Here is a 20,661-nt window from a genome sequence, read left to right as displayed (position 1 = left end):
CAGAATTGCTGTTTGTAAAGAAATACTCCTAAATCTTTCCTAAAGCACTTCTGAACTTTTAGCAGTTTGTGTGCAGTTTGTGGTGCCTGTCATGGAGCAGCAGGCAGGGAGATGAGTGTGTTGGTGTATCAAGGAGAAGAGCAGCTGGTCTTCTGCAAGTTCTGAAGCAGCAATATTTGACTGAACCTCAGTTTTGGGTTCCAAAAGAATAAATAGGAGTTTTCAAAAATATATTGTGTTATATTCCAGATAAAGCCTGTGTTTCTGACATGCAGCACTGCATCCTCATTAAAAGGACTTTTTCCTGACTTTTTTTCCCCAGGCTGCAAAGAATGTTCTAAGTGTTCCCAATAAGGAATCTGCAAGCAAGCAGAATGAGGTGGAGAAATTTGAAGTCCGAGAGCAAAATAAAAGCAAAACAGAAGCCAAATGGAAATATAAGGTAACACCTCCTGTTAAATTCTGCTGCTGGTTCTGCCTCATAATGACAAGCTGAGGGTGGAGAATCGTTCATGGCTCTACCTAAGCAGAGAGAACAAGACACCAATTTTGAGTTTTCAAAGAAAAAAATTAAGCAGAAAAGAATCAGTCACTGATTAAGGAAGGGCATGTGTGTGGATGAATTCTTGGATAGCATGTGCTGAATTATCCATCTTATCCATGGTGACACCAAACTGTTAACAGTGAGATGTTCAGTACTGATCCCTTTTGTGATCCTTCCTGGAACACAGTCCTACTGCTTTAAGTCTGGAGTAGTTGCAGAGAAATCAATAACTGATCAATAATTAACTAATAATTTATACTCAGTAACTAATTTTAATGGCATGAAATTAAAGTTAATGAAATCTGAATTATGCCACATGGACTTAAAAGCTTACCTTCCTGGAGGGCTAATGGAGGGTCAGTGAAATTCACTCCTAGAACAGCACATTTTGTCTGCAGGGGCAATTAAATAAGGTGACCTCAGGCTCTTTCACTGAAACAGATGTTTGTTGTGAAATTCTAATGACAAAAGTGCAAACAAATTCCCCTGTTACAAAATCCTCTGTTACTCACCACATTTGGGGGACCTTATTTGGACATTGGGAAGAAATCCTTCCCTGGGAGGGTGAGGAGGCCCTGGCACAGGTTGCCCAGAGAAGCTGTGGCTGCCCCTGGATCCCTGGAAGTGTCCAAGGCCAGGTTGGATGGGGCTTGGAGCAACCTGAGATAGTGGAAGGTGTCCCTGCCCATGGCAGGGGGTGGAATGAGATGAGCTTTAAAGTCCCTTCCAACCCAAACCAGTCTGTGATTCTATGATTTTGCAGTTCTCTTTTACTCTGTCTGTAGCTGAATAGATTCTCTGAAGATACCTGTGAATCTACAACATAAATGACATGACATTTAACTGGTTTAATTGTTTTGTTTTGCGTCGTTTGCCTTTCAGAACAGCAAACCTGATTCACTTCTAAAAATGGAAGAGGAACACAAATCAGAAAAGACACCTTTATCAGGAAATAAGGACAACAAATTTACATTCTCTTTCTCTAATAAGAAGTTGCTTGGGTAAGTAAAAATATGACAACACACATCAACTAAAAAACCAGATTGAAAAGTCATTATTTATATTTTTTTTACAAGAAGATGAAAATCTGCCTTTCTGGTCAATTTAGAAAATACACTATCATGAAAAGTTCTTCTAGTGCTTTAGTCAGCATCCTGTTTTGAGATATAAATTGTAGGTTCTGAAATGTGTTTGTAAAATTATTCTAATTGCTTTGGCACCCCTGAAAGTATCAAGTTGACTGAGATTTCTGCATAGAGATACTCATTGTCTTCCTCTCTGTCAAGTCACAGGCTGTTTTCTACTCAGTGTTGTTACTGATTTGTAATTTTTCTTTTCATTTCAGTTCAAAGGGAGTCAAAACCCAGCTGAATACTAGTGTGTTTGGGTCACTGCAGAATTTTAAGGAAGACAAAGCCAAACCTGTACGGGATGAATATGAATATGTGTCAGATGATGGTGAACTAAAAATTGATGAGTTTCCAATCAGAAGGAAGAAAAACACTTCAAAAAGAGAACTGCCCTGTAAGAATATTTCCTGGTTTGTCTTTATCTGCTCAACAAAGTCTTAGGTGGTGATTGTCCAGAACAATCAGCATGTGATTTATAGTAAAGAAAGCCCTGTTTTACCTGTCAGTCAGATGTAAGGGAATAGGAGGGCTGGTTTCTGGAAGGAAAAGAACCATGACTCTGTGTTTCTTTTTATTCATTCAGTTTTATCAGATAAAAAAGACACCCTGCAGCACACTCCTGTTAAGAAGCCAAAGGTGGAGTCGGTACCATACAAGGTATGATGATATTGTTCCTTCACAAAGTCCCACTTGAATGAGAGGATCTTTAAGGTCCCTTCCAGCCCAAACCCTTCTGTGATTCTGTACCTGTGATGCAGCAATTAAAGTGTTTGCTGTGGTCAGTACAAGTTCATATTATAATATCTGAATAAGTCAAAAAAAGAAAATAGTTTGTTAAGACAGAACTGGAATTGACCAAAATGTTTGGTTTTAAGTACTAAGAAATTCTCTGCACTCTGGTTTGTCTCTGGGATATTCAGGAGGAATTGCAGACCTCCTTGCCTGAGTCAGGAGCTGATGTCTGGAGGCTGGTGGTATCTCCCTGTGCGGGAGCTGAAGGAGGGAGTCCCTGGAGAGAACAGACTGGCACTCCAAGCAATAAGGGCTGGCACCTCAGCAGCCTGAAAACAGGGCAGGGAGGGGAAAAGAGTTGTTTTCTTAGACTGTAGGCTACAGTGCACAGAAATCCCAGCCCCAGGGAGATGGTCAGGTGTAGGCAGCTCCCTTCCGTGGCCCCACGTGGCCCCTGTTCCTATGGATCTGTGCCATTCTGCTGTCTGATTTCCCAGTCTCCTGCAGTGGGATGGCAGATGTGGGTCTGTCCCCATGTCTGGATTGTCAGTGTTGGCAGTCTTGCCAGGTGCAGATCTGTGCCCTGCTGCACATCTGGGCTGGCAGAGCCATGGCCACACAGTCCCTTCCTTTCCTGGAGGGGTCATGGTCCGAAGAACTGGAGCAGGGGCTGGGAAATCAAAGCAGCACCTGGAAACACCACTGTTAGAGTGGTCTGATCCCATGAGCAGGATCAGATCTCAGAGCTTTGGGAGGGGAAAGAAAAACCCACCATGCCTACAGATTGCAAGGAAATGGATTTTTACCATGCACCTGGTTTTGTTCTTTTTATATTTAATGAAAGCAAATTCCAAAGGCTAGTCCTGTGTCCTTGGAGGAGCAGCAGGCTGCAGGAATCATTGTGCTGTTCTTGTTGAGTAACTCAGTGAGTTTCCACCTTTTTTGAGCCCTTCCCTTGTTTCTGCAGAGCGAGGACTCGTCAGATGAAGATTTGCTTCACATTGACACCGAGGCAAAGCCGGGACGTAATTCCAAAGTAAAGAAAGAGAGTGGGAGTTCAGCAGGAATTCTTGATCTTTTGCAGGCAAGCAAGGAAGTTGGGGGTTTAGAGTATAACACCAACAGGTACGCACCAAGGGAGGCTTTTCCCTCTTACCTGGGAACAAAACTGCTCTTTTGTGGCTGTGTGTGAGAGAGAATGAACTGTGCAGCTTGGCAACTGCTTTTTCTCCAGTAAGCAAATTCTTCCTTTGTCCTATGATCTGGAGGTGGGAAAGATTTTTGGTGTATAATTTAAACAAATAGAGGATTTGACATCACTTTTAGCAATAATACTGTAATAGATAAAAATCATTCAAAAGGAGGAGAGAGCTCAGTGACTGCAGCTTGAGGGCATGAATTACGGTTTTTAATGTAGTGAGATTGTGATAAAGTAATCTAAATGACCAACATTCCTTCCACAAGGCATTGTAAGGTGCCATGAATATCAAATGTTTGCAAGAAGGAAATAGGAAACTATCTACCCTCCCTCCTATCCCTGGTCATCATTCTTCTCCCCACCAAAAAATATGGCTTGGGGAAAAAAGTAAACTCTTTCATGGGTACTTCTATTTCTGAAATGGAAATATTTGTCTGGGCTTAGCTGTGTCTTATGTGGGATCTACTTATGTGGGTGAATGTGGGAACTGAAGCTGGATGTTTTGGGATGTGGTCAATAAGGTACAGCTCTAGATCATTCAGTAATCCAGACAGTGAGTGGTGAAAAGAAATGGAAAACAAGTCTAGGCTAGGCTCAAATCCTGCATTCAGGACTGTCTGGAGCAAGGGGTGTGTCTGGGTCCATCTCAAACCAGATGTGTGGGGTCATTGCCTCCACCCTTCACAGCCCAGCTCTGATCTCAAACCATCAACAGACAACTGGTAACAGAACATGGTGTTGTTTGGAGAGAAGTTAGTGGGACTGTTCACCTATTGAAGTATCTTGCTTAACTCAAACCTGAGGAACAAATCCACAAGGAAGGGGTTTTGGGAACATCAGCTGAGTTGTGGCTTCCATGCACAGAACTGCTCCTCGGGCAGGAACTGCTGCGCCGGTGCCCGGTGCTCCCTCCTCATCTGCTCATAAGGAGATCCTTGCTGCTGCAGCCTGGAGGGGATGGTTTGTCCTCCATCTGTAGAAAAGCAGAGGTTTTCAGCCAAGCACTTCCCACTGCTCCCCAGGAGCCACAGCCTTGGTACTTATGGAAGCTGTGGGCTGCTGGCAGAAGTTTCTAGATTCTAAATTTGTGCAAACCAAGGAATAAACCTCCGAAGGGTGAGAGTAACAAGTCTGATGTGGGAAATTATGTGACACATGTGGAAGGCTATTCGTGATTGGCTTTTCAATAAACCAGTTCCATCTTCACCTTGAAAACCACCTTCCCCAGGCAGGTGGGATGTGTTGGGTTTCCTTGCTGACCGCTGGAACCAACAGCATAATTTTCCTCCCTCCTTTCTCTTGGTCTGCCTTGGTTATACAAAGCCACAGAAGCTGTGTAGGAGGTAGAAGTAGCTGTAGGATTGACCTGAGAGTTGAGAACAAACTGGACAGAGAGCCTGGTGCTGTCCTTTGCCCTTGCTGGGTGTTGGGGGCCTGTGACCCAGGAAAGGTGCAGCCTGCAAATTGGAAAGGATCTGTCAAAGTGGAATGAGGAGATCCCTCCAGAGAGGAAGATATTATCTAAGCCTGGGAAAGTTAAAAGTCATAACTGAGAATTCCAAAAGCTATGCCTCGTGGTCAAAGGGGAACATGTGGAATAAGTTACCAAGGGAAAATTACAATAGAAGAAAATATTATCAGAGATTTAAAAAAAAAAATCATTTTTTTGACGTTGAGAGAGAGAATGGAATTTGTTAAGGTTGCAGCGTGGTGACAAAGCTGCAGAGAAATCTAGAGAAGGGAGCACTGCTGAACTAAAACCATCTTCTGGTTCAACCTTCTCAAGTTACTAGAAAATTGTGTCCTCAGATGGTTGCAAGAGGTTAAAAAATATGATATGGCCTGGCTTCATGCAGGGTGCATTGGCTGTGCAGAACCAGGCAGCTCTGTCGAGACACTCTGGCCTTTGGGCATCACCATTTAGGGTTCATTACTGGTTGCAAAGCAGGGACAGGGATCCCCATCCCTGTGCTGAGCAGAGATGGGCCACAGAGTCTCCTCTGATTTCTCTTTCCATCTCTAATGGGGGTGAAAAAGGCTTGATTTTAAAATCAAGTCACACAGTCACTTCATCTCCTCAGAAGTCTTGTGTTGACAAGGCTGCTATTTCTAGGGACAAGATCTCATCTCTCTCTAGTCCTGGTTTTCCTGTGTTGCTTCCCTTTCCATAGCAAGGAGAGGTTGACCAAACATCTGTCGTGGAGGGCATGGGGAGAGGTGTCCATGTGTCTGCAGCTCCCAGGAAATCGAGTAGTTTTTGTTGTCTTAATTCAACTGGATCAGTGGTTCTGGATTTTCCCGATCTCTTCAGATTTGGCCCCAACTCTGCTTCCACACTTCAAAAGAAATAATCACATTAACACTTGTCTGTTTGACTGTTCCTGTGAATTTCTTTTCCATTCTGTGTTGTGGTTCATAATGAGATGAGTGTTTACATCGAATTTACAGTTACATTTTGGCAGGTCATTAGACATGTTGACAAGCAGCTAGGTGTGTCTAACTCTGTCAATAAAGTTGCCAGGCTAATAGAACTCCCATAGTGGAAGTCTGGTACAAAAAAAAGAAAATTTATCAACTATTATAAGAATTCGAAGAAATCTTCCTTGACCATGTGCACACTACCAACCATTTATTGCCTGCTGATGAAATGGTCCTCCAATATTCTCTGCCTTGCTTGGGGTGTGTTTTGCTGCTGGCAAGGGGTTAAACTCCCAGAATAGAGAAGGACTCAGGCCTTTGCTTGCCTCCCCCCTCCTGGATGATGTACCCAGGGTATTTGTAGACTTTGTGGTTTCTGAAATCAAAGTCTCCCAAGCACAGTCGTGTCACTGGACTCGGCTGAGTTCCTGCACTGTGTGGGGCAGTTCAGTGGGAACGTGTCATATCAATGCTGGCTCTGGGATAAACACTGGGCTTTGGCAGTGTGTGCTGCATCTTGATTGAAAAAAGCCCCTGATAAATGTAAATACTGTGTTTCATTTCATAATTAGGCTTGGCTTTTTAAATGACCATAATGTGCTTTTTAAAAATAAAATGGAAGAAACACGATATGCAAACATACTGAGTCGCAGCATGATGCCAGTGTGGTCATGTCTGACTCTCAGGAGCAATTCCCATCTTTCTCTACTTGTAAGGCAGATGAAGGGTAGGGATATGTATGTATTTATGGATATGCATATATATATGTATATTCTGGATACACCACGTAGTGGTCGTGCAGGTGAGTCACTGTGGAGTCTCCTCTCACACATCAAGCAGTCTGTGCATGGAACCCTGTCAGACCAGTGCTGGAGCTGCTGTATCCCAGCACTAACTTGGGAAGTAGCTCAGGGCTTTTCGTGATAGTGGCCTTATCTGAATTGTGGGAAATTTTGTTCTGTAAACTGCTGGGCTGTCATTTGCAGCTGCCCACCTCAAATGCCCTGATGGCATTGCCTCGATTGCTTTAGAGAGCTGCAGCTCAACTCCATGTGTCAGTGGGGAGAGGGAATGACAGAGCTCCTGCAGAAAGGCTGCTGTCAGTGTGGGAGTGGGCTGAAAGAACTGAAACAGAACATGGCAAAAGCTTGGAGGGCTGGTTGTCACCTGATCTTGAAATGAGCAGAATTACTTGTTGTGTCCAGGTCTGATTCAAAAATGGAAGGAAACACTGGGGTTGTGCTTGGCATTATTGGAGTTCCATAGTTTTAAACAACCGTGACTTCTCCAGAGCCACCCCTCAGTCAGTAATATTCTGCTGGAATATGGAAATTCAGTTTCTATATATGAGGATATAGGTGGAAGGCTTAGTAATTGCTGATGAAAGGAAGGAGATGATCTACCTAGAGAGGCTGAGCCCTCAGAGAGAGGTGACAGTGGTTGTGAAGAGTGAGGCACCAGGTCCTTGTGTGATCCCCTGCATGATCCAGAGTGTTGGGATCGTTCCTGTGCGAAGCCTCATTGAGGAGGTAAAGCCTGAGTGCTGACTTGGTGTATTCCTGTCCCCATCACCCACTGTGTCACCTGCTGTCAGGGATAGGATGGTCTTGTCAAACCTGGCTCAGTACCATGGACACCCCTGAGCCTCCTTTTCTCCAGGCTGAGCTCCCTCAGAGCTCAGACTTGTGCTCCAGACCCTTCTCTAGCTCTACTCCCTTCTCTGGACACACTCCAGCTCCTCAAGGTCTTTCTTGTCATGAAGGGCCCAAAACTGACCCCAAGTTTTGAGCTGTGGCCTCAGCACTGCCCAGCACAGGGGGACAGTCCCTGCCCTGGTCCTGCTGGCCACACTAGTGCTGGTACAGGCCAGATAAAGGCACAAACAGCTATCAGTCAGTTTGTTAGAGTGTCCCTTTCTCTGTGCATCCACAAGAGCATTTGTCAGCCTGAGAACAGGAACACAAGGCTGCTGGGATTGAGGCAGGTCAGAGCTATCACCCAGTGCCACCTCGCTGTGTGTTTGGAGGTGGCTGCGGGGCAAAACCACTCTGGCTGCTTTATTCCTGCTCCCATGCTCTTTTAAAGTGTTTTTAAGCTGTAATTGTAACTCTCTGATAGTTTACTTTCATAAATGTGGGGTTTTTTTAAAAATCATTGCTAAAGCTACAGAAAGGGGATACAGCTCTTCCAGAGCTTCAAAATAGCTTCCTGAGTCTTCTTGAAATTTTTCTTGGCTTAGAAAGCTGAAATACCCCTGATGGAAGCACACCAGGCACATGCCCTAATGAGAAACACTCTGCCCCATGTGCAGCTCCGTCTCTGAGACATTTCACCCATTTCAGGTTGGAGTTGGACTCTCAGAACCACTGGTTTTGATCATATCCCACCATTCATTTGTTGAAGTTTGTGTTGCTTAAGGCAGTTCCTTTCTGATTTTTCCCATTTAGTGGTCAATGTTTGATGGTCTGTTTGCAGTGTTTTGAGAGTCCAGTGCTTGGAAAAACAATTCAGGGAAAAAGAGTGAAGGAAGATATGTTAATTCCTTATAGATGGTGCAAAATATGCCTTTACCAGAGAGAAGACAAAGGAGGAGGCATGATATTGGAGGAATTTAAATGGCTGTTTCCTAAATAGGTTTTCTTAGTGTTCTTCTATTCACTGACTTGTGAGCTAACACCAGTCTTAGCTCATTTTCAGGATCATTTATAAATGCCCTTAGTGCCCAGAAACTTCCATTATGTCTTGTATGTTACTCTATCCTGAGCCCAAATTAAGCTCAAGTAGCAGAAAGCGACGTGGTGCTGCTGATTCTCTTGGGAAGGGCTGTGTGTTCATGGCTTCTGTTTCACAGCTGTAACAAACACCCTTGCCACAGCAAGGTTTTGTGGTTTTGTTTTGGTTTTTTTTTGCATTTCACTACTTGTCCAAAATCCAAAGTTCTGGAAATAGTGGATGATGTGTTCTGCCTGTCGCAGAATTAATGTCTGGTGTTCTCCTGTGAGATTATCTGTGTTCATCTCTGTGGTGGGCAGGGCGCCTTCCCACCTCACTAAGTGTCAGTGCCAGTCAGAATTTACACCTCATTTGACCTCAGCCTATTCTAGGAATGCAGTAGATGTGCTGTGTCTGCTGACAATGGGCAATCAAATACTAGAAAGGAAGTTCAAGGAAATCTGTCTCTCTCCAGTATCTCCCGTAATCAATCCGTCCCACACTCACATCAGAAAACCTTCCCAAGGCACTGCAGAAACTTCTCAAATTACTTGTGCCTCACCGTGTTGCTCTTCCAGCAGATCCTGGAGGGGTGACAGTCCCTGTTGTGAACTGGGGCCTGTGACCATGAACTTCCTTCTAGTTGTTCATGCTCTTGCTCTAATTGCTTGTATGGAGCAGAGCCCTCCACGACATCCCCCATCAGTGCTGGTGCATAAGCTCTCCTTTTGTAGGACTTGGTAGTATAGATTATAAATATTATTATTAAAATATGATGATGATGAGGAGGAGGATGATTTGGTAGTACAGATAAATAGCATTATTAAATATATATAGGTAGAGAAATAATATTATTAAAAGATAAAGATGATGATGATGATGGTGATGATGATGATAGTTGGTAGTAGAGACACTGTACTGTTGGGAATACAATATGGGCTTTGGAAAGTTCCCTGAGCCCTGTCCAGAGCAATGACAGCCCCCAGGGACATGCCCACATCTGAGGATGTCTGGGATACTGCTGCTCCATAAAATTACCCGCTGTCCCTGTGTCCAACTACTCAAAGGAACCAGGGAATCTCTTGTAGCACAAACGTGCTGTGAAAAGAGTGAGCTGTCTGTGAGGGGTTGGTGTTTCTGGAATCACTGATGGCTCCTGTGTTTCTCCCTGTGTCCCCACAGCCAGCCACCTGCTTCCCCCAGCACCCAGGAAGCCATCCAGGGCATGCTCTCCATGGCAAACCTCCAGGCCTCGGAGTCCTGCCTTCAGACGTCGTGGGGCACCAACCAGGCGAAGAACAACTCCATCTCCACGCAAAACTCCAAAAAAACAGGCGGCGGCGGCAACAAAAACGCCGGGAAGCGGTTACTGAAGAAAAGCACAAAGAACAGCATCGACATCGAGGATTACGACGAGGACCAGGACCACTTGGACGCCTGCTTTAAGGACTCGGATTACGGTGAGTAGGAAGGGAGCAGGGTGTGCCTGGGGCTGCATGGCCACACGTGTGCATGTCTGCAATACCCCATTGCCCATGGTCGCTTTCTCCTGCTCTGCCGTGGTGGTGTCGGCCGGTGTTGGGTGAGGAGGAGTGTTTGTAACATGGGGTCTGCACCACAAAATCAGCAAAGACCCTGTGATACCAGACTGGCTGCAGAGCCCGTGGTGACACAGCCGTCCGGGCAGGCTGGAGTTGAGGCTTGGCACAATGAGAAACTCTCAGAAATATGAAAAGCCCCTGAAACTGTAGCAGTCAGCCCAGAAACAGGAGACTGTCTCAGAAATGTGGGTCAGGCACTCGTGACAGAAATATCTGTGTCTGCACAACGGCAAAGAAACATCTGGCTGAGAGGGGTGAGAAGTTGACTTTGTACATGGAAAAGGGATCCAATGCTATTTTGAGTGTTGGCAGAAAAGGCCAAGCATCTGCAGCAGAAATGAGCACAAAGCCTGTTTGCACCAGTTACATCAGTTCTGTCATAGTTATCATGGAATCATGGAATGGTCTGGGTTGGAAGGGACCTTAAAGATCATCTCATTCCAACTCCCTGCCATGGGAAGGGACACCTTCCACTAGCCTGGGTTGCTCCAAGCTCTGTCCAACCTGGCCTTGGACACTTCCAGGGGCGGGGCAGCCACAGCTTCTCTGGGCAACCTGTGCCAGGACCTCCCCACCCTCACAGGGAAGAATTTCTTCCCAATATCCATCTAATCCTGCCCTTTGGCAGTGGGAAGCCATTCCCTCTTGTTTTGTCACTTCAACCTCCTCTCCAAAGTCCCTCTCCAGCTCTCTTGGAACCCTTTTAGGCACTGGAAGGGGCTCTAAAGTCTCCCTGAAGCCTTCTCTTCTCCAGGCTGAAGAATAACATGCAGAAACATTTTTGTGTATAAGTGAGGAAATCAAGACAATAAAGTAAATGCTGATAGGGACTGGGAAGCCTGAAGTGCCTAAGGGGGCAAGAAATTGGTTTATGCTGCATAGCAGGAGAGTCTTTGCATGTGTTTCAGTCTCCCTGGCAAGTGTGACCATCAGGAATCACTTGCTCCAGTTAGGAAAGAGAAGTGGGTCTTTTCAGATCGTTAATAGAGCTGCCAAGGAGAAGTGGGGCTGCTGTGACAGGTTGCAGGAGGCTGCCCAGACACTGGAGAGCACATGCACTGGGATGCAGTGGGAGTCCTGGACATGCTTTGCAAAAGGGCAGCACAGGACTGTGGTTGACAGATGTCACATGTGCTGTCCTGAGGGGCAGATTTGCTCCCTGTGCTGGTGCTGCCAGTGAATGGAGAGTGGTTGTGAGCAGGCTGGGCCTGCAGAGCCTCTGCCAGTGCAACATGTGATCTGCAGACTTCAAGTGTCGATGGCCACATGCCCCAGGAATGCCAACACCAGGGATGGGACAAATGGCAACTGGCAAGAAAATGAAATGCATGTGAAAAAAAACAACAGAAGCTTCTTAGAACAGGCTGGGAAAAAGTTTGGGCAGAAAAGTTGGTGTTTATCCCAGAGGGCTGGGAAGAGTCCATTCATAGAATGGCTCAGCTTCATCTAGAGAAGAGGAGACTGAGGTCAGACCTCATAAGGATCTGCAGCTCCTCCAGAGGGGCAGCTCCAATCTCTGCTCTGTGTGACCCAAGGGAATGGCTGGAGCTGTGCCAGGGCAGGGTTAAGCTGGATATCAGGAAAAGGTTCTGCCCAGAGGAAGGTCAGGCACTGAACAGGCTCCCCAGGGCAGTGGTCATGGCCACAAGGCTACCAGAGCCCAAGGAGTGTTTGGACAACGCTCTCAGGGACAGGGTGGGATTGTTGGGGTGTCCTAGGCAGGGCCAGGAGTTGGACTGATGATCCTGGTGGGTCCCTCCCAACTGAGGAGATTCTGTGAGTACAGAGTACCCTAAAAGTACCTGGTCACAGTTTAATGACAACAGCTCCCAAGGGTAGTGTGTGCATGAGAGCAGAGGAAAGTCCCCTGAGTGTCACAGCTGCCAGCCCTCAGTGGCACTTCTGGGACCATCCAGCTGTGGTGCCTGCGGTCACCACACCTGGACAGAGCAACGTGCAGGATAGAGCTGTTTCCTACACTGAAACTATTGCCTTTGTTTCCTACTGTAGTTTACCCTTCTCTCGAATCAGATGAAGATAATCCAGTTTTCAAATCCCGATCAAAGAAAAGGAAAAGTTCAGATGATGCCCCTTACAGTCCAACGGGTAAGTCCATGTTGTCTGTGCTGCCCAGACTCAGGCAGGTCCCTAAAAACCAGGGACTCCCCTGCCCAGTCATGCAGGTCCCTAAAACCCAGCCATTTTTCCAGGAGTGTGGAAACCATAACTAGTGATTTCTTTATCATGTGAAGGATTAACCCTTTCCAGCACAGTGGGAGGTGATCCATGCACTGTGATTCCTGCTGAGCAGTGTTAGCCTTCCTCCTTCAGTCAGCTGGCAGGAAAAAATCATTCCTTAGTTGGTTTATTTCTCCTCACACTCTTGGTAGTGGATCAGTTGGTGGCACCTTAGCAGAGGGGTAACAGTCAATCCCCAGACAGCCGAGTAGCCATGGATTTTAGGTGGTGACTGTGGGAATAGTGAGAAAGTGTGGGAATAGTCTCCTCCAAGCTCAGCCAAAGCTGGGTGGGTTTGTTGGGGCTCACCAGAGGCAGTGACAGGCAAGAGGGTCCTTAGACCCCTTTGATGTGGCCCACGAGTAGGGGCCCCTCCACGGTGTGCTGTGTGTGTGACAAGCAGCCCATGTCTCATCAGCTTGTGGCACTGCATGTCCTCCCCCGAGGGGGGAGTGAGCACCATCCATTTGGAAATGACACTGGAGTTGCTCATATCCATAATGTGGGCACACACCCACACAGCTTTGGCTTCAGGTGGCCGTGGAGTTGCTCAGCTGTGTGCCATCTTTATCAGCAGCTTCTCCCCACGCTGCTGTGCCCGGAGGCTGTTGGCACCTCTGCCTTCAGTCACACCCTGGGAAGGGAAAGGCAGAGGCTGGCCGTCCCCATCTCTCCCTGCTGAGGAGGGCAGAGCCCCAGTGCCCTGTGCATGGCTGTGCTGCTCCCACAGGCACATCCCTGCCCCTCACCTGCCTCTGCTTGCCTTGCAGCACGAGTTGGCCCCTCAGTGCCTCGACAGGACAGGCCGGTGCGAGAGGGCACGAGAGTCGCCTCCATCGAAACCGGGCTCGCCGCTGCCGCCGCCAAGTTGTCACAGCAGGTGAGAGACTGCTTGGGCAGTAGGAGCTGTCAGGGGAGGAGAGCCCTGTCCCCCAGCAGAGCTGTGCCCGAGTGCAGCGCAGTGCCAGCCCTCCACAGTGTTTGCTCATGCCAGGGACACGGGATCAAAGCCCAACAGTGTCACAACACACCTGAGCACGCCACAGGGTGACAAGGGACAGAGGAAAAGTGTAGGGAGGGGTGAGGGAGTGAGAAGGGCTCAGGGTAGAATAGGAGGAGGTTGTCCCAAAGGAGTGTATTTGGTGTGTATTTGAGAGCCTGACTGGTGTGATTGCCTGTCTGTGCAGATCAGCTGCTGGGAAGTGTCAGGATTTGCTTCCAAAGATTTGGTGAACTGTGGGTAGTTAGGGGCCAGTTTAGCAAAGGTACTGGGGCACTTTGGGTGTTGGCAGGTGTCCAGTCTCTGAAGGGGTCAGATAGGCCCCAGATAGGTGACATGAGGAGGTGCTAAGGTGACAAAGTCTGCTGGAGGAAGGTTGGTGAGGCACCTCGGGAAGTTGATGGAGATGCAGGTTGTGGTGGCTTTGGGCTTCTGCGATGTAGACTGTTGAGTAGAAGAGTTTGAGGATGGTGGCAGGGTATCATCAAGAAGAAACTGAAAGTAAGCAAGGGACTCAGGACGGTGATAGACTGCTGTCCTCATGGTGCACATGTCCAGGCGCAGTTACAGGTCAGGAGATGACGTGTGTGTCCTAGCGGGAAGCAGAGGCTGAATCAGTGGGATGTTTAATACCCTCCATGCTGTTGTGAAAGGGTGTGAAGATCCCTGAAGATAGGATGTGCCAGTTTTTGTGGAAGATGGAAAGCTTTGCTCATGCCGACCCTGCTGCCGTGCCAGGGCAGTGTCGGTGTGGCCCTGGCTGGCTCCGCTCGCCGCAGCGGTAACCAACGAGGAGGCTCTGCCCGGGACGTAGAGGCACGAGAGGCAAACGTGTGTGTGCAGCTGTGAGCGAGACGGTGTCGGAACAGCCCCCGAGCGCTTGCCCGTGGCCAACTCCGCGGGGTTTCGTTGTATCAGCACCCTAAGCAACGCCGCTGGCCCTTGCCCTAGCTAAAGGTCTTCTGGGGATTAATCTGAGCTTCATCTTTGTCATTTTAAAGGAGGAACAAAAAGGCAAGAAGAAAAAAAATACCAAAAAGAAGCTGTCAGCCCCCAACGCAAGCAAAGCGGCTCAGGAAGGCAGCTCGCCCGAGCCGAAGCTGGAGTCACAGGCCAGCAGCCTCACAGATCACGAGTACACCGCAGGGGCCAGCACCTTTGGGGTCGCCCAGCCTAACAGGGGATCGCAGCCGATGGCACCCGGTGTTTTCCTCACACAGAGGAGACCCTCTTCATCCTCGCAGAACAATGCCTCCGCCAAAGGTACCAGGAAACGCCGGGGGTTGCGGTGCAGGAGTGGGGAAGGGTGAAGCCATCATGTAACCCGTGCCTTTTGCAGGGCCTTCACATGCCGTGTGTGCCGTGGGGATGCAGAAGTGCAGACGTTTGGATGCAGGTCAGATCCAGTCAGAGATAGGGCCCATGGCCTCGGCTGTCCTGGCACTGGGGGCCAAAGAGGTGTTTTGCTCCTGGGCTGTTGGTTGCAGGGTGTGAGGCATCCCATGTCAGGAGCACTGCTGAGCATGGCCTGAGCTCATGAGGAACACCCACAGTGTCACATCCCAGTCCGGCCTGTCTGGCAAAGCCTTGTCTGGGGAAAGAGGAGGCTGTTCTGTTCAGAGTAGGGCAGCACTGTGGTGGTGGCAGGGGTTGTACACCACCCTGTGCTGACTGTACCTGAGGACACTCCTCCCAGGCTGTGTGAGGCAGGGCACACTGCAGATCTCTCTGGAGAGTTGCCTCAAGGGAGCAGAGGAATAGCAAACCTTGGGAGTAACACAGGTTACAGGAAGAGGTCTCTCGTTGTCTGCCATAGGGAAGGTGTGACAAAGCTGAGGCTGTGCCCGGATCTGGGCTGGGACCTCCTGTTCTCTGCTTGAACTTGGATCAGGAGGTGTGGCTGAGGCAGGAGTGTGGGACAGGCGCTGTGTAGTGTGAAGGTTGTGTGTGATCCCACTGGGAAAGACCCTGATGTGACAAGTGAGGCAATGTGGTACATGTTTTCTGAATTTCCTGTATTTGAGTGGAGCAGATTAGAGGAAGTGCAAGGTATCCTGGCAGCTTGGATGGGCCATAAAGGAGGATGAGTATAGCCTGTGGTAGGTGCTGGGGTCCTGCCAGGAGCTAGTAGTATTTGTGGCTTTCTGCAGAGCCAGAGTGGAAGGAACGTGTTTACCTGGAATTCTGCCTTTGTGTTGAAATGGTGGCATTAGGGAAACAGTTCCACGGTAGTGGAAGATGTGGTGGGAAGATGATCCATCAGATCCAGATGCTGATGGAGCCAACCCCCAGTGTGGCTGGTGAGCTGGCCAGCACAGCAGGGTGTTGTGCAGGGAGCCTGGCCAGGCATGTGGATCCCACCCTGCCCATGGGATCACTCAGTCCTCAAAGGAGGGAAGGGGTCATTGCCAAGAGAGGAGAGGCTGATGTGGCAGGGAGTGGAGCACCATCAGGTAGGTCTTCCTGTGCAGGGTCTTAGGACAGCTGAAGGCTCTGAGGGGACTGCAAAGCATCTCTGCATGGAGCACAGGAGAGTACTGAGTGTGGGGACCACCAGGTTGGGCATCACTGGGAATGAAGGCACTATGGAAGGAAATGGTGGGATGAAGCAGAACCAGGGAGTTCTAGGACCTCTTCAGGAAAGGTCTCTCAGTCTTACAGAGTGATGTGAAAGGAAGAGAAATGAGGAAACTTCCTGTGGGAAATGTCACCCACACCATCACAGTCTTTAAATCTGGGGCACTTAAAGCACCTGGGACCAGTGGAGAGGAGCTGAGTCCCTGCAGGAACCGCACTTGACTGACCCTGTGGCAGATCAGTGGAAAGGGGAGAGGCTGCCTGGGTTTGTGCCCAGCAGTGCTGGGGCAGTTCCTGGCTGTATGGTGGTAGCTGGGGAGCAGCTGAGGACATTGCTGGGGCTCCTGGTGGTGGTGGTGAGGGACCAGGCATCCTCAAGGCAGTGCTTGTCCCCGGACCTGTGGTGGCATGTGAGCTGAGGATCCCTGTGCCACGTGTTTCCCGTAGAGGAAATCAGAGAGGAGCCCAGAGATCTCTGAGGAGCCTGCAGGTGCAAGGAGCTCTGTGTGTGTGTGTCTGTGTGTGTGTATGTGTTTGTGTGTCTGTTTGTGTGTGTGTGTCTGTGTGTGTGTATGCGTTTATGTATCTGTGTGTGCGTGTTTGTGTATGTATGTGTGTGTTTATGTGTGTGTGTGTGTTGTGTCTGTGTGTGTGTCTGTGTCGGTGTTTCTGTGTCTGTTTCTATGTGTCTGTGTTTGTGTCTGTGTGTGCGTGGGTGTTTGTGTCTCTGTGTTTCTGTATCTGTGTGTTTGTGTCTGTGTGTGTTTGTGTGTCTATGTTTGTGTGTGTGTTTGCGTGTCTGTGTGTTTGTGTGTCTGTGTGTGTTTCTGTCTGTGTGTTTCTGTGTCTGTGTGTTTGTGTGTCTGTGTGTGTTTGTGTGTGTGTGTCTGTGTGTCTGTGTGTGTCTGTGTGTGTGTCTGTGTCTGTGTGTGTCTGTGTGTGTTTGTGTGTGTGTGTCTGTGTGTCTGTGTGTGTTTGTGTGTGTGTGTCTGTGTGTCTGTGTGTGTCTGTGTGTGTGTCTGTGTGTGTCTGTGTGTGTATCTGTGTGTGTGTGTGTCTGTGTGTGTCTGTGTCTGTGTGTGTCTGTGTGTTTTTGTGTGTGTGTGGGTTTGTGTTTGTGCAGCCTCTCCCTGAGGAACAACGGGATGGCACTGGTGTGGCAGGGTTCGAATGTCACCCTGTGGGCAAACAGGTGACCATGAGCAGTGAGCCAGGGCAGGTGAGGACACAGGGCAGCAGGGCTGGCACTGCAGAGGCAGGAGGGTGCCCAGCAGAGATGGGTCCCTGGGGGTGGATGGGTGGGCAGTGTGCCCTCACTGTGGCAGGGTTGGTTCTCCAGGGACCGTGTTCCTTGCTGAGCCCCTCACGCCTTGGGGGTCCTGGCGGGTGTCCTTGGCAGGGCTGTCAGCAGGGCCATGGGGCCATGGGGCAGGAGGCAGCCAGAAGGTCGGTGCCTGTGGGGTGGTGTGGGGCAGGTGCAGGCCCTGACCCTGCTCTCCTTCCAGGGAAGCGCACGAAGAAGGGGATGGCCACGGCCAAGCAGCGGCTCGGCAAGATCCTGAAGATCCACCGGAATGGGAAGCTGCTGCTCTAGTGGCTCTGGGGACACTGCCACCCAGCTCTGGGCCCCCACCACAATAATCCCTTTAACTTTCAGCGGTCGGACTGTACAGAATCCTGCTATAAATATTTTTTAATATAGATGTCCTTTCTCAGAGTGCTGAGAGCGACTAGCCGCAAAAAGTTAATACTAATCTCGGCCACCGAGGAGTGTGTCGGTCCCCCCGCTCCGGCACCGGCACCGACCCGGCTCCGGGCCTTGGGCCCCCTTCCCGCCCGGCTCCGAGCAGAGCGGGCGGCCGTGGCCGGTGTGGCGGCAGAGTCGGGAGAGCGGGAAGGGGCCGCAAGGCCTCGTGGCGGGCGGGGACCGCGGGGCCGAGGCGCCGGGCTGGGAGGCGGCGGGCGCGTTTCTCAGGCACCCCTCTGCCACCCCGCCGCGTTCCCGGGCCCCCCTTTTCCTAGAATGTAGCTTGTACATAGCTTTTGGAATAACCACCGCCGGGTTTTTATACGGGGAGGGTCTCTCCGGGCGCCGCCCGCCGGTACCAGCTCTTTGCGTAACTTCTTGTACGAGGAGGGAGACAGTTATTTTACTAGCACCTTGTGGAGTGTTTCCGTGTTTTGTGACGATGTAATTTATTAATGTTTGTAGCTTTTTATATTTGTACATTTCTTATGGGCTTTGTTTATATACACACATTACCGGGGCGCGGCGCCTGCGGGGAACCAGAGCCACCCGCCGCCGTGGCACAGGGCCACCGGGGCCACCGCCAGGGCCACCGGGGCCACCGCCAGGGCCACCAGGGCCGCGCCGGCCTAGGCGTCGCGCCGGCTTTTTTTATTATGATTATGATTATTATTATTAGTATTATTATTTTTTCGCGACATGTACATTTCTAACAAAGTTTATCGTGGCTATCTATCTATGACGGTGTTTTATTTACCGATTCATATCAAATGCTCTTGTATCGACTTCACGAAAATCTTAAGTAAACCTAGAGCAAAGTTTAAAAAAAGAAGGAAAAAAAAGAAAAAAAAAAAAAAAGAAAGCAAAGTAAAACTATTTCAGGTTTTGTACACAATTGCCTGGGCCTGGCCTTTTTGTGGGGTCGGCGAAGGAGGGGTGGGGAGGCAGCCACGGGGTGTCTGAGGGTGGGTTGGAGGAGCAAGCAGGGACCCACAGCAGAGGCAGCTGTGGGGGCTCTTCTGGCAGTGCCCCAAGTGCTCCCAACCCCCTGCCAGACCTCTGCTTGCTGCAGCACCACAGGAAACCCTGGCTAATTGGGCATGGTTTTGAGTGTCCCAGTAAGGTACCTCATGGTCCACCCAGAGATGTTCACCCACTGCCCAGCACTGCTCTCATCATCCACCTCCCTTGGACAAGTATACATGCTTGTTACCCTCTGCTTCCTCCCTCCCTCTTGGAGGTCACCAGGTGCTCCAGGCTTTCCTCTTTGCACACACTGAAACATGCAGCATCCCACCTTTTTTTCCAGACTGGCCCTTGAGGCCAATTTCCAAGCACTTCTTAGTTGTCACAGAGAAACTGAACACGACACCTGCTGATGTGCAACCTGCAGTTCTTTTTGCTGACAAAAGGCTGTTCCCACCTCCCACACCTGCTCCCTGCTCTTGGAGACATTATGCTGGCAGTGTTCCCCTCTGACAGTCCCAGCAACCCCAGTGGTGCAGGGCTCTCTGCCTCAAGGTAAGTGTGGGGTGGCCTCACACCCCAACCACGTTGTATTTGCTTGCTGGATGGCAGTGACATGATGGGATAGAATCATACTGTCATAGAATCACAGAAAGATTTACAATGGGACGGACCTTAAAGCCCATCCAGCTCCACCCCCTGCCCTGGACAGGGACACCTTCCACTAGCCCAGGTTGCTCCAAGCCCCGTCCAACCTGGCCTTGGACACTTCCAGGGATGGGGCAACCCCAGCTTCTCTGGGCAACCTATGTCTCACCACTAGGGAAGAATTCCTTCCCAGTATTCCATCCATGCCTGCCCTCTGGCAGTGGGAAGCCATTCCCCCTTGTCCCGTCACTCCATGCCCTTGTCCAAGGCTCCAATCCAGCTCTCCTGTAGCTCCATCGGGGATAGTCAGTGACCTGTTTTGTAAGCTCTGATGTCTGAAGAAGAATGTGCAAGTGACCTGAAACATGTGGCACAGGCCAGGTTTTGTGGCTGTGTCCTCCTGAAGTCAAAAGTGGCCTGAGTGTGTTGTTCCTTCATGGATATTGATTGAGCATTAAGCCAACAGGGAGTTGGCTCTTCCCACATTCCCTTCCATCATCCCACGATGCTCAGACTCCATGAGAGCAACCAACCCCACCCAGCCCTGGCACCTGCAGAGCAGTGCTGACCGTGTGTCCTGTCGCAGATGAGGGTGACCGCGGTGTCACCGCTCGCTCGGTGCCTGCCCCACGCGTGCCCCGCGGACACCCCTCGCCCAGGCCCGCACACCCCCAGCCTGGCGTGGGACGGGGTTGGTGGCAATATCGAGCCATCGCCAGCTGGGGGAGTTCACAGTTCAGAAACAACCGCAGCCGGGAAAATGGGACCCGTTGTAATGGAACCTCCCGAGCACCTCTCGAGGCTCAGGGAATCGAGCAGCGCTTGCTTACCGTAAAATATCCCGAGCTGGAAGGGACTCACGGGGATCACCAGCTGTGAGTGGACAGTGTGCACCCGTCCAGCACACCCACTGCAGGTGAAACACCCTCAGACACACACGAGCACAGCCTGGATGCTACAGCCCGAAGGAACTGTAGCAAGGGCTGGCAAACCAGCACAGAGCTGCCACTCCCATCTAGGGACAAGAGGTGACAGTTGCTGTGCCAGCTGTCCTGTGTAGGAGCCTGGGGCTGGCATGGGACCTGAGCGCCCACATCCCTGGAGTGTCCCCTTGGGACACCTTTGAAAAGCGCAGTCAGGTGAACCCAAA

At 49.8% G+C, this 20,661-nt stretch overlaps 1 protein-coding gene across 4 annotated transcripts in view; it reads left to right on the top strand.

Annotated features, from left to right (window-relative positions):
* Positions 1-18,792, top strand: part of PHF2 (PHD finger protein 2) — an 82,644-nt gene extending 63,852 nt beyond the window's left edge. The window contains exons 13-23 of one of the 4 annotated variants that reach the window (XM_064668091.1): positions 323-442; positions 1,427-1,545; positions 1,890-2,068; positions 2,258-2,331; positions 3,374-3,531; positions 9,917-10,194; positions 12,346-12,441; positions 13,344-13,453; positions 14,575-14,836; positions 14,913-14,969; positions 17,656-18,792. In XM_064668091.1, coding sequence (XP_064524161.1) covers positions 323-442; positions 1,427-1,545; positions 1,890-2,068; positions 2,258-2,331; positions 3,374-3,531; positions 9,917-10,194; positions 12,346-12,441; positions 13,344-13,453; positions 14,575-14,836; positions 14,913-14,969; positions 17,656-17,744 — 1,542 coding nt within the window. In that variant the 3' untranslated portion in view covers positions 17,745-18,792. The remainder of the gene's footprint in view (positions 1-322; positions 443-1,426; positions 1,546-1,889; positions 2,069-2,257; positions 2,332-3,373; positions 3,532-9,916; positions 10,195-12,345; positions 12,442-13,343; positions 13,454-14,574; positions 14,837-14,912; positions 14,970-17,655) is intronic. The other 3 variants (XM_064668093.1, XM_064668092.1, XM_064668094.1) reach the window with 3 other exon arrangements.
* Positions 18,793-20,661: the final 1,869 nt, after the last annotated feature.

Source organism: Pseudopipra pipra, chromosome 11, assembly GCF_036250125.1.
Source record: "Pseudopipra pipra isolate bDixPip1 chromosome 11, bDixPip1.hap1, whole genome shotgun sequence".
NCBI classification, from domain to species: domain Eukaryota; kingdom Metazoa; phylum Chordata; class Aves; order Passeriformes; family Pipridae; genus Pseudopipra; species Pseudopipra pipra.
The sequence above is the reverse complement of the archived record's forward strand: the minus strand, read 5'-3'. Positions and strand labels throughout refer to the sequence as shown.